The sequence below is a fragment of the Oncorhynchus clarkii genome, chromosome 19 (assembly GCF_045791955.1).
Source record: "Oncorhynchus clarkii lewisi isolate Uvic-CL-2024 chromosome 19, UVic_Ocla_1.0, whole genome shotgun sequence".
Classification (NCBI taxonomy): domain Eukaryota; kingdom Metazoa; phylum Chordata; class Actinopteri; order Salmoniformes; family Salmonidae; genus Oncorhynchus; species Oncorhynchus clarkii.
This window is the reverse complement of record NC_092165.1, coordinates 22,125,026-22,139,103: the sequence shown is the minus strand read 5'-3', so window position 1 is coordinate 22,139,103 and position 14,078 is coordinate 22,125,026. Positions and strand designations below refer to the sequence as shown.

At 40.3% G+C, this 14,078-nt stretch overlaps 1 protein-coding gene across 1 annotated transcript in view; it reads left to right on the top strand.

Annotated features, from left to right (window-relative positions):
* LOC139374928 (inactive ubiquitin carboxyl-terminal hydrolase 53-like) overlaps positions 1–14,078 on the top strand; it is a 62,400-nt gene that overhangs the window by 22,674 nt on the left and 25,648 nt on the right. Inside the window, exons 8-11 of the mRNA XM_071116173.1 lie at positions 4,682–4,787; positions 7,000–7,146; positions 10,000–10,149; positions 11,252–11,420. Of these exons, the coding sequence (XP_070972274.1) occupies positions 4,682–4,787; positions 7,000–7,146; positions 10,000–10,149; positions 11,252–11,420 (572 nt within the window). The remainder of the gene's footprint in view (positions 1–4,681; positions 4,788–6,999; positions 7,147–9,999; positions 10,150–11,251; positions 11,421–14,078) is intronic.

The following is a 14,078-nucleotide window of genomic DNA, read 5'->3' as shown; positions in this document are numbered from 1 at the left end:
TAAGGGATCTAACATTAAGTAGCCCTATTTTGAGATGTGAGGTATCATGATCTCTTTCAATAATGACAGGAATGGAGGTGGTCTTTATCCTAGTGAGATTGCTAAGGCGAACACCGCCATGTTTAGTTTTGCCCAACCTAGGTCGAGGCACAGAGACGGTCTCAATGGTGATAGCTGAGCTGACTACACTGACTGTGCTAGTGGCAGACTCCACTATGCTGGCAGGCTGGCTAACAGCCTGCTGCCTGGCCTGCACCCTATTTCATTGTGGAGCTAGAGGAGTTAGAGCCCTGTCTATGTTGGTAGATAAAATGAGAGCACCCCTCCAGCTAGGATGGAGTCCGTCACTCCTCAGCAGGTCAGGCTTGGTCCTGTTTGTGGGTGAGTCCCAGAAAGAGGGCCAATTATCTACAAATTCTATCTTTTGGGAGGGGCAGAAAACAGTTTTCAACCAGCGATTGAGTTGTGAGACTCTGCTGTAGAGCTCATCACTCCCCCTAACTGGGAGGGGGCCAGAGACAATTACTCGATGCCAACACATCTTTCTAGCTGATTTACACGCAGAAGCTATGTTTCATCCTAACATCGTTGGTGCCGACGTGGATAACAATATCTCTATACTCTCTACACTCGCCAGTTTTAGCTTTAGCCAGCACCATCTTCAGATTAGCCTTAACGTCGGTAGCCCTGCCCCCCGGTAAACAGTGTATGATCGCTGGATGATTCGTTTTAAGTCTAATACTGCGGGTAATGGAGTCGCCAATGACTAGAGTTTTCAATTTGTCAGAGCTAATGGTGGGAAGCTTCGGCGTCTCAGACCCCGTAACGGGAGGAGTAGAGACCAGAGAAGACTAGGCCTCTGACTCCGACCCGCTGCTTAATGGGGAAAACCGGTTGAAAGTTTCTGTCGGCTGAATGAGCGACACCGGTTGAGCGTTCCTACAACGTTTCCTTCCAGAAACCGTGAGAAAGTTGTCCGGCTGCGGGGACTGTGCCAGGGGATTTATACTACTATCTGTACTAACTGGTGGCACAGACGCTGTTTCATCCTTTCCTACACTGAAATTACCCTTGCCTAGCGATTGCGTCTGAAGCTGGGCTTGTAGCACAGCTATCCTCGCCGTAAGGCGAGTACAGCAACTGCAATTAGAAGGCATCATGTTAATGTTACTACTTAGCTTCGGCTGTTGGAGGTCCTGACGAATCGTGTCCAGATAAAGCGCCATGAGTGAAAAAGTTGAGGAAAAAAAACCAAAACTTCATATGGATGAAGTTGCACTTCCTAGGGCTTCCACTAGAGGTCAACCGTCTTTAGAAACTTGAATGAGGCTTCTACTGTGTTGTGGGCTTGAATAAGATCTGAATGAGTCAGGTTACTGGCAGAGAGCCATTTCCTGGTCATGCGGATTCCATATGATATCGACCTGCGTTCCATTGCTTCTCTAGACACAAAGGAATTATCCGGTTGGAACTTTATTGAAGATTTATGATAACAACACCCTAAAATTGATTCTATACTTAGTTTGAAGTGTTTCTTCGACCTGTAATATAACTTTTTGAAGTTTTTGACCGAAGTTATACGGGACCTGTGGGAGCGTTTGGATATGTGTATCTAACGCGCTAACAAAAGTAGCTACTTGGACATAAATAATGGACATTATCGAACAAATCAAGCATTTATTGTGGAACTAGGATTCCTGGGAGTGCATTCTGATGAAGATCATCAAAGGTAAGGGAATATTTATAATGTGATTTCTGGTTTCTGTTAACTCCAACATGGCGGAAAATTGTATTTATTTTCTGAGCGCCGTCTCAGATTTTTGCATGGTTTGCTTTTTCCGTAAAGACATCGGTTGCATTAAGGAGAGGTATATCTATAATTCCATGTGTATAACTTGTACTATCATCTACATTTATGATGAGTATTTCTGTTCAATCGATGTGGCTATGCAAAATCACTGGATGTTTTTGGAACTAGTGAACGTAACGCGCCAATGTAAACTCAGATTGTTTTATATACATATGAACTTTATCAAACAAAACATACATGTATTGTGTAACATGAAGTCCTATGAGTGTCATCTGATGACGATCATCAAAGGTTAGTGATTCATTTTATGTCTATTTGTGCTTTTTGTGACTCCTCTCTTTGGCTGGAAAAATGGCAGTTTCTTTGGCTTGGTGGTGACCTAACATAATCATTTGTGGTGCTTTCGCTGTAAAGCCTATTTGAAATCAGTGTCACACTCTGACCATTATTTGAGTTGTTTGTTTCTATGTTTTGTTTGGTCAGGGTGTGATATGAGCGGGCATTCTATGTTGCATGTCTAGTTAGTCTGTTTCTATGTGTTTTGGCCTGATATGGTTCTCAATCAGTGGCAGGTGTTTGTCGTTGTCTCTGATTGGGAACCATATTTAGGTAGCCTGTTTTGTATTGTGGTTCGTGGGTTATTGTCTAAGTGATGTTGCATGTTAGCACTCAGTTTCGATAGCAGTCACGTTTGTTTTGTTATTGTGTTTGTTTGTTTAGTGTACTTCGTGTTTTTTCGTCATTCATTAAAAGTATGTATTCACACCACGCTGTGCTTTGGTCTCCTCACTACGACGATCGTGACAATCGGACACTATGGTGGGATTAACAACAAGATTACCTTTAAAACGGTATAAGATACATGTATGTTTGAGGAATTTTAATTATGAGATTTCTGTTGTTTTGAATTTGGCGCCCTGCACTTTCACTGGCTGTTGTCATATTATCCCGTTAGTCTCATTCCAAACGTCGTAAATTGTTGGTTATTTGCACGAACATAGTCTTCACTATGAGTCATCCATACATCAATTGTCTTAAATCATTTATTTATTACTAACTAAGTAATTCACAGAAATGCATAAACAAACAAACAATCAAGGTAAATGTAATGATAGGAGGATGTGCCCTAGTGGGCTAAACCGGCATGGCGGCTTGTTAGAACAAAGGGGAAGTGGGGGTAGACTAAGAAGTCACTACAGAGTCATAATTATAACGATTGAAATGCTAATCGTTTACACATGAACGCTCACTCATTCGGGAACAACTGCAATCAATATATATATTTACGCTCAGTGTGTCGTCTTGACCGCTGGTGAAAAGTTGGTGTCTTTTGTAGTCCGTCTCTCTCCTTCTCTCGTTTGTGGTTAGAGGGGATTGTTCAGAGTGACATTCGTTATAAAATGGATGTTTCGGCGGTTGTCGTTCTTTGCGTTCAATGATACTGAATTTCTAGCTACAGACTACTAATTCATATCAAAGACTTGTTTTCATTCAGTCGGTATCAATAGTCTAAGAGTTTAACCACGTGGTATGGTTAAAAGATTCAGCAATGGTCTACAACCTTTTGTCCTCTTCCTAATGGAGAAAAACATGGTCTGTAACCTTTAGCCATCTCGTAATTTAGGTAAGCTCGGTCTGCTGATCATTTCTCAAAGTTGGGTTTTATTCGGAATGGCAGAAAAGGGTCTGTCCCAGGATGTCTGACCCTAACTGGCCTACGGGGCAGGCCTCGGATTTAGTTCAAATCAAAAAGGGAATTGTATTTTTCTTCATTAAACAGTCCACAATCATATTACACAATTATACAAACAGTATCATATTCACTCATTCATCTTATACAACAATTAGATGTAAACCTCATATCTGAGGCTATTATATAAATAGCGTTATGGTAATGTTGCCACACCGTCTCCCATGAGCTTCCCAAGTTGTGACAAACGGACTGGTTCGTAGCTGGATTCTTCACCGATCTTTTATACTTTCTCCGGAAAATGAAATTTGTTCGTACCTCAAGTTCTGTGAGATGGAAGGATTTCCTTTGTTCTCCATGAACGGTGCGTCCATGAGGAGGTCTTCTCAGGAATTTACAACCTCTGACCACAGCAGCCTAGTTGAAGGAGGCAAGGGGGGGTGAGGCAGGGAGAGGGGGATGGGGTTGCTATACCCAAAGAGGCCAACATCATGACACAGCCCTAAGAAGTTTTTTAACAGGTGATATCAATCAAGGGATGATAGCTTTCACCTGGGTTCACCTGTCAGTCTATGTCATGGAAAGTGCAGGTTTTCCTAATGTTTTGTGTTTTGTACACTCAGTGTCTAGCAAGTTATCGTTTCTCATTGTGTTATTATGTTTCTATATTTTTCTCTCTGCATTGTTGAGAAAAACCTGTACTTAAGCATTTCACTGTTTAGTCTATACCTGTTGTTATACGAGGCATGCGACAAATAACATTTAATTTGATTTGACTTAGCAACATTTCATATTACAGTGCGTAGGCATCATTCTATGATAACTATAAGGCAATAACCTATGTGAATGCCTTGTACCAGGTGTGTACGCACAGCTAGTTGTAGATAGACCTACTGCTCTAGTAGGTTGTCCCACAACTTTTTTCCCAAAGTACTCCAACTGCATAATGTGCTAGGGGTAGGTAAGACTTTACGCTACAATGCTATTATAACTGTATAACTTGTGGGTAAGTACAGTGTGTCAGTACAGTGTAATAACTTTACTGTAACTGTGCTGTAAAGTGTGACCGTGCTAGCTTGCTAAGCGATCACAACATACACTTTCTGTTAGGTTTGGATAAGGCTTATGTGATTTACAGTGCAGAAGGACACCCCTCATATCCCACCCCCTCTGTGTCCCAGCCAACAGGTGGACCGCGTCTTGGGGCAGAACGACAGGATTCGGTCGGACATGTTCGCGGAATTGTTGCAGGCGGCAAACACCATCGGTGACCTACGTAACTGTCCGGTATGTTGCTCATTTTCATTATGAACCACAGTTTGATGTCTAATATCCAATGTGATGTATTTGGTTTTGATAGACATGTGGCCATGCTGTTATCTATGCAGCCAGAAGGTTGGTGCCGAACAATGTGACTGCAACGTGCCGTCATCCCAGCTTCTAGCAGTACATGACTCCAATGGATTTTTTATGTAATCTTTGACCAAAATAGAACTCCTTGTCCAATCAAATCACTCTGTTAGTCAATTATGTAGTGGGCGGAGATTGTGCTTTTTGAACTGTGAAAGTCCATAACTGTAGCAATGTTCATGATGTTATTTGTTTATAAATCACTGTCATCTTCTGAATACAGAAAGGATCTGGCGATGAATGGATTCTACCAGCTATTCTATCAGTATCAAAAACATTCTGTGATTGATTAACTATAGGACACATCTTCACATAAATGTTACTCTGTAAATGCTACAATACTGTTTTATTGAACTGAACCTTAACATATGACCATCAGAACAATATATTATAGCTACTGTACCTGCAGTATCCAGACAGTATTTAATTCAAACCCACATCGAGCTGATTTCTACTCTCTGCATTCTGCTTTGTGACATTATGATGGAACAGGCCTGAAGGAGAGGCAGCCAGACTAGTGTTAGGGATATAAATAGCAGTTAAGGCTTATCCACTGTTGCTCTCTCATCTCGATTGGCTAGCACCGGTCTACCACTTCAATGTGCGTCAGCCCTGGTGCAAGTGCTTTGTTCCATTAACCCTTTCTACTGTTCCTGGATCAAAAAATCTTATCACGCAGGATTATTAAAGGCTAGATATTAAAGCTATTTTGTATTTTATGTAATGAAAGTTGTATTACATTTTTCATATTAACAACATTAAGAATAACTAACAACGTGTAAATAATAATTAAAAAGGATGAGTAAATAGTTTATTAATCATTATAAACTGGGTGGTTCGAGCCCTGAGTGCTGATTGGCTGACATGGTATATCAGACTGTATACCATGGGTATGACAAAACATTTATTTTTACTGCTCAAATTACATTAGTAACGGGTTTATTATAGCAATAAGGCACACCTCGGGGGGTTTGTGATGTATGGCCAATGTACCACGGCTAAGGGCTGTTTCCAGGCACTCCACGTTTTGTCGTGGTCGGACATGCACTGTCAACTGTGGGACCTTATACAGACATGTGTGTGCCTTTCAAAATCATGTCCAATCAATTGAATTTACCACAGGTGGACTCCAATTAAGTTGTAGAAACATCTCAAGGATGATCAATGGAAACAGGATGCACCTGAGCTCAATTTGAATCTCATTAGCGAAGGGTCTGAAGACTGATGTAAATAACCTTTTTCTGTTTTTTATTTTTAAATAATTTACAAACAATTCTAAACTTGTTTTCGCTTTGTCATTATGAGGTATTGTGTGTAGATTGCTGAGGATTTTTTTTATATATTTAATCAATTTTAGAATAAGGCTGTAACGTAACAAATTGTGGAAAAAGTCAAGGGCGGTGAATACTCTCCGAAGGCACTGTATGTGCATATATTAGCATTTTCCTTATTTTTCTCAGCATAGACTTTGTATGAAGATACACATCACATTATTACAACAGTTTGAGTGTTTTCGAATCAAATGTTCAAATATTTTCTTAAGGATCCTCTGTGTTGTGTGCTTATTGTTTAACCATTGATATATTCTATCGGCCATTTTGATACCTTAAGGAGTTACCGTTGGAATATCTACCAATGGCATATCCTGTGATAAATTACACTGGTCACTCAAAACATTTATAAAGTATATATAGCCCACACTTTAGATGAGGCCACACAAAAATACTTAACTAATGATTAGTAAATGGTTTATGAGGACTTATATTAAACATCTTATAGATCATTATTAAATACTTTAGAAGTTGTTCATAAATGTATGACTGACTAGGTTACTAACATTTACAAATGTGGGAGTAATCATTAATAAATGAGTAAACTATTTACTAATCCATTATAAATGCCTTATTACGTGGAGTTATTATAAAGTGCTACTATAGTTCTGTATATATTATAATTTATGATTCCTATATGTTGCAACATGTTTTATGGCAAAGTTGACAAGGTTTCTGGAATACAATACATAGATTTATATGTAGATTTCTGCTTTTAATTATCTCTCCTGGATGATCGATTCTTATCGTCTTTGCAGAGCAACTGTGGCCAGAGCATCAAGATCCGTCGGGTTCTCATGAACCGCCCAGAGATCGTCACCATTGGCTTTGTGTGGGATGCAGAGCAGTCTGACCTTACAGAGGACGTGTTGAGGTCACTGGGTCCACATCTCAACCTCTCGGGGGTAAGGGTTAAAGGTGCACAATGGAAGTTTAGTCGCTAATTGTTTACCTCAAATTTGGCTTGAGGGTTGAGAGTATGGTTCATATACATGATTGTAATATTAATCCATTTATTTTAATAATAATACAGAGTAAGATAACAGTAATACTAACTAATATATATATATATATATATCATTTAGCAGACTTTTATCCAAAGCAACTTAGTCATGCAAGCACACATTTTTGTATGGGTGGCCCCATTGCCAATCGAACCCACAAACCCCAGGCATTGCAAGCGCCATGATCTACCAACTGAATCACACAGCACCCCAATCCCATTCAACCACACAGTCCTTCATTTTAGAATATTTTTTACTCTTACGTGGGTGTTCATTTTATGTAATTTCTGCACAGTATTTTATCCCATTTCAGTGGACCCTTTTGGTTTTAAACGCACCCCCAGAGGCAAATCTTCAGTATACATGATACAGTATATACAGTTTCATCTGTAAGATTTCCTGTTTCCCCTTTTAACCGCTAAAATAAAGTAGCTACGCCTCCATTTTGAGGAAAACAACTCAAAAATCTTAAAAGACTTAAAAACTTAAAAGATCTTATCATGAAAGAAAACAAAACACTCTAAATCAAATGTTTGAACTTGAACTTGAACTTTGCGACCTTTTGCCACATTTCAGGCTTCAAACATAAAGATATAAAACTGTATTTTTTTGTGAAGAATCAACAACAAGTGGGACACAATCATGAAGTGGAACGACATTTATTGGATATTTCAAACTGAAAAATTGGGCGTGCAAAATTATTCAGCCCCTTTACTTTCAGTGCAGCAAACTCTCTCCAGAAGTTCAGTGAGGATCTCTGAATGATCCAATGTTGACCTAAATGACTAATGATGATAAATACAATCCACCTGTGTGTAATCAAGTCTCCGTATAAATGCACCTGCACTGTGATAGTCTCAGAGGTCCGTCAAAAGCGCAGAGAGCATCATGAAGAACAAGGAAATCACCAGGCAGGTCCGAGATACTGTTGTGAAGAAGTTTAAAGCCGGATTTGAATACAAAAAGATTTCCCAAGCTTTAAACATCCCAAGGAGCACTGTGCAAGCGATAATATTGAAATGGAAGGAGTATCAGACCACTGCAAATCTACCAAGACCTGGCCGTCCCTCTAAACTTTCAGCTCATACAAGGAGAAGACTGATCTGAGATGCAGCCAAGAGGCCCATGATCACTCTGGATGAACTGCAGAGATCTACAGCTGAGGTGGGAGACTCTGTCCATAGGACAACAATCAGTCGTATATTGCACAAATCTGGCCTTTATGGAAGAGTGGCAAGAAGAAAGCCATTTCTTAAAGATATCCATAAAAAGTGTTGTTTAAAGTTTGCCACAGGCCACCTGGGAGACACACCAAACATGTGGAAGAAGGTGCTCTGGTCAGATGAAACCAAAATTGATCTTTTTGGCAACAATGCAAAACGTTATGTTTGGCGTAAAAGCAACACAGCTCATCACCCTGAATACACCATCCCCACTGTCAAACATGGTGGTGGCAGCATCATGGTTTGGGCCGGCTTTTCTTCAGCAGGGACAGGGAAGATGGTTAAAATTGATGGGAAGATGGATGGAGCCAAATACAGGACCATTCTGGAAGAAAACCTGATGGATTCTGCAAAAGAGACTGGGACGGAGATTTGTCTTCCAACAAGACAATGATCCAAAACATAAAGCAAAATCTACAATGGAATGGTTCAAAAATAAACATATCCATGTGTTAGAATGGCCAAGTCAAAGTCCAGACCTGAATCCAATCGAGAATCTGTGGAAAGAACTGAAAACTGCTGTTCACAAATGCTCTCCATCCAACCTCACTGAGCTTGAGCTGTTTTGCAAGGAGGAATGGGAAAAATTTTCAGTCTCTCGATGTGCAAAACTGATAGAGACATACCCCAAGCGACTTACAGCTGTAATCGCAGCAAAAGGTGGCGCTACAAAGTATTAACTTAAGGGGGCTGAATAATTTTGCACACCCAATCTTTCAGTTTTTGATTTGTTAAAAAAGTTTGAAATATCCAATAAATGTCATTCCACTTCATGATTGTGTCCCACTTGTTGTTTATTCTTCACCAAAAAATACAGTTTTATATCTTTATGTTTGAAGCCTGAAATGTGGCAAAAGGTCGCAAAGTTCAAGGGGGCCGAATACTTTCGCAAGGCACTGTATGTGAGATATTACAAAATATGATAACAAGAGATAAACAAATCAGGAAAAGCTGACAGCACTACAATGTTACTACAGTTATTACTGTGTAACTACATGTATAGTGGAACTTTAGATGTAATTACACTGACTGCACCTGCTTATGTAAGTACCATGTAAATACATACTGTATGTATTAAGGACACTTATTGTAAAATGTGACCTTGATATTATTCGTAAATCCTTGCCACAGTCAGGTATAACAATTGTTAGCAGTATGCAGCAATATGTAATTGTAATTACACTGTACCTGCCTTTGTAACTACCATTTAAATGCATAGTTATTTAGGGCCACATATTATGAAGTATGATCAAAGAACAAGATTATGAACACACATTTCAAATGTAAAATGGCTCACACTCAAAGAGACAACATGATTGTCCAATGATTATGTTCACATTCCAGTCTGACTAAATCCTATCAAGGTCTTGTGAGATCTGGCAGGTGTCTGTAAAGTAGCCAGACCGGATAGCTGTATTAGGGTTGCTTGAGTATTAAGCAAATGTCAATGTTGGTTGAAGAGTCCTATCCTACTTGATCATCGGTATGCCATCTTTCATGTATGTCCTATTTCATGTATGTCATATTTCAGCTGTTCAACCGGGTCACTGATGAGAACGCCAAAAGGAGTGAGTTACATCTCGTGGGAATGATTTGTTTCTCCAGCAAACATTACTCTGCGTTCGCTTATCACAGCAAGTCCTCAAAATGGATATTTTTTGATGACGCCACCGTGAAAGAGGTGAGTGTTCAAATGAACGTGTTGGTGTCTGTTTCAAATGAATTGAGAAAAATGCTTCTAATATCTCATAGATGATCTATTTGTGCAGATGTTGCAGAATTCTTGTCAAAACTTTGAAAACCACCTCAAAAGTGTTCTTATGTGGAGATAAGTCCCAGGCCATCAATTCAGTAGATCCAGCCACATCAAATGAATCGGAACATTAAGGACCAAATCATATCCATATCTTATTCGGTGCTTATCTTTTCCATTCATTTGGTGTTAGCATACAGATTGCCACAATCCAAGGCACGTGGATTCATCTTGATGTTAGACTACATTTGAGGTCCAAAAACATCTGGTAAATGTTGACTTTTGAGTTTAATGTTCCTTTAACATTGCCGACCGGTAAACATAATCTGTGTTTAATGAATAAAAGAAAGTAGGTTATTATTACTCAATATTGCTCTTTTGACAGGAGCCGTAAAAGCAATGTTTTCCTTTTAACAGCTGGGCTATCCTTTGATCTATCCTTTGGCTCCTGAGTGGCGCACTGCATCGCAGTGCTAGAGGCGTCACTACAGACCCGGGTTCAATCTCGGGCTGTATCACGACCCGCCGTGATCGGGAGTCCCATAGGGCGGTGCACAATTGGCCCAACGTCGTCTGGGTTAGGGTTTGGCCGGGGAGGCTGTCATTGTAAATAAGAATTTGTTCTTAACTGACATGCCTTGTTAAATAAAAACAAAACATTTTAAAGCTCAGCAATCAACTCAATGCTCTCCCAAGAGTTCTGCCAAATTGTAATGATGAAACATGAAAGCAAAAAGGAGAGGTTCACAAAAGACGGAAGCCATTTTAACATATTACTTGAACTATCCATCGTTAAGCTGACAGTTATGCAAGGTCTATGCCTCACCATGAAAAACACAACACTAGACCATGTTTCATCTGGAATCACAACACATAGAAATACGCAGCAAATTCTCTGTACTTCACATTAAATGAAGAAAATAACAACGTCAACATACTAGTTGCTACTCTTTAGCGTTTAGTCTCAAACATGTCAGTCACACATTAAAACATTATTTTCACTTTTACGTTATTTTTGTGTTCTTCTTAGATCGGATCCAAGTGGAAAGACGTGGCCTCTAAATGCATCCGGGGACATTTCCAGCCACTGCTCCTGTTCTACACTAACCTGGATGGGACCCCAGTCTCCAGCGAGGATGCGCCCAGACAAACGATTATGTGTCCCCGCTTCAAAGCCCACGCCAACGGGGAAGTGCCAGGTAAGACGAAACCTTAACGGTTGGTTTACATGTGTGTCACAATGAGTCGTCACAAAAACAGTTGGTTTTTAGCTGCTACACTGGACTCGTTACTTTTCCCATCGTGAGCAGAGTGTGAGCCACTTTATAAAGAGTTTTTGGCCTTGTGCCGCACTTCAAATTCTTGAAAATAGAACTAGAGCATCATGCAAAGTTTTGTAGGTTCTAGGTTATATTGAAATTAATGAGTGTCTCACGTTCAGCCAAAATGTAAGTTTCCAGTGTAGCAGACCTTTATGGGAGGTGTGGGGCGTGGTAGGTGAAGGGTCGTTAAACATTCACTTAACTTTTTCGGTCCCTACCACCTGGTGCAAAAATGTTGGTCAAACTTTACATTTAGGTAGAATGGATTATGATGTGATCATAAGGCATTGTAAGACTTTGTTTCACACTTGCCCATACACAAGGTTTTATCTAGATCACACATCCAACACCCACAATACATTTTCCCTCAAATATTGTAGCTGTGGAAAGAGAATATGTACTATTCTGCTTCCACTACATGCGTAATACAGAGGCCTACAGTACACAACGAACACTGTCATCGAGAAAAAAACATCCTTTTAATGTGATGGCGCCTGGCATTGTTTTTAAAAGCACTCAGTAGGCGGAGCGATGGGCGTTGCGATTGTCCTCCCTTGTCGTGTGCAGAGTTGAACTTGATACGAGGACGATGCCTCTGCGACATGCAGATTACCGCCCGCCTCCCTGCCTAATCCCTGCTCTCCCTGCTATCCCTGCTCCCCGGGTCAAGTGCGCTTGGTAGCTTTCACTCCCTCCCGTGATCTCCCATCCCGCGTTTGTTCCCATTCTAATATGCGTTTGCTTTCGGAAATGGTGCCCTGCTCTTTGAAACGGACCTTTTAGCCTGGGCGTCGTATCCGGTCATCTCTTTTGGAATGGGATTTGATTTGCATTGTTATGTGGGTAAGCGTAAGTAATTGTGTTGCGTTATTGTTTGATGTGGATTATTGGTTTATATAAGGACAGATATTTATAAGGATGCTTTTGGGCAGTATTGGCCAGATTATCAATGCTGTTGATAGTTTTTTAGACATTGTTAACCTGCCTTAGCAGTGCTCTTGTCTGAGAATAACCTTTTCCCGATTTGCAGATTGTCTGGTCAGGAAAACGTAAATTGTGGGCTCGCCACAGACTACATAAATACTTGTTTCATGTTGAAATCCAATCTAATATAAATGCACTGTTACCATGCCATATTTGGCTAATTTTGTAAAGTAAACAAAGAGTGCAATTTTTCAGTCATATTGCTGCACCTGTGACAAAGTAAAGCAAAAATGATTTGGGGGGGATTGGACAATCAAACCTCACTGGTTGCCCTATATACTGTATAGTCACGCATGCATTTCACTACTCCCGCAATAACATCTGCTATACATGTTTATGTGACTAATAACATTTGATTTGATGACTATTGATGAAGAGTAGCTGGTATGCTGTAACACTGGTTAGGTGTCCGAATTCTCTACTTTTCTCCAGAAGTGTGCACTCACAATGTGGACGCTCCTGCCCATGCATTTAAAAGCATGATCTAAAAAGCTTATGAAATAATTTACCTAATTGTGCACGTGGGTTGATTCCAAAAGCAAGAAAATTATTTTGAGGGTGTCACGACTTCCGTCGAAGTTGTTCCCTCTCCTTGTTTAGGCAGTGTTCGGCGGTCGACGTCACCGGCCTTCTAGCCATCGCTGTCACGATCGTCGTATGGAGGAGACCAAAGCGCAGCGTGGTGTGAATGCATAGTTAATGGATGACGAAAAACCTAAATAACCTACCTAAATATGGTTCCCAATCAGAGACAACGACAAACACCTGCCACTGATTGAGAACCATATCAGGCCAAAAAACATAGAAACAGACTAACTAGACATGAAACATAGAATGCCCACTCATATCACACCCTGAACAAACAAAACATAGAAACAAACAACTCAAATAATGGTCAGAGTGTGACAATCGCTGATCCATTTTTCATTTTCCATTGGTTTTGTCTTGTCTTCCATCACACCTGGTTCCAATCCCATTAATTGCATGTTGTGTATTTAACCCTCTGTTTTCCCTCATGTCCTTGCCGGTGATTGTTTATTGTAAGTGTATGTGTATGTCTGTACTGGTGTGCGTCGGGTTATGTTACCCATTGATTTTTATTATTATGTTTACCGGTGTTTTTTTTTGTAAATAAACTGCGCCGTTGGAAAGACAGTTATTTCTCTCCTGCGTCTGACTTCTCTGCCGCCAGTTAAACACCCTTACAGAGGGCCTAATTCCAATAGGAATCAGATATTAGTCTGGGCCTTACAAGAAAGCATTTTGAGGGCCTGATGTGGCTCCAGAGCCATGGGAGCATCCACCATATTCTTTGCACCAGTCTTTTCCTTTTAAACCCGTGAAGGCAAATGAAAATGCGTACACACAAAGCAGCAGGGTAGAGAATTGGTATGCAACATGGGCTGGCTAGATGCTACCAAAAATGGAGTAAACTAATGCCAGTTGCTGTTTTAGTGAGGCGGAACACCTTGGCAAGGATAGACACAGGTTTGTGACAGGCCAACTACTGAGCTGGGTCATGTCATGTGTCGTAGAAAAACAACCAAAGGA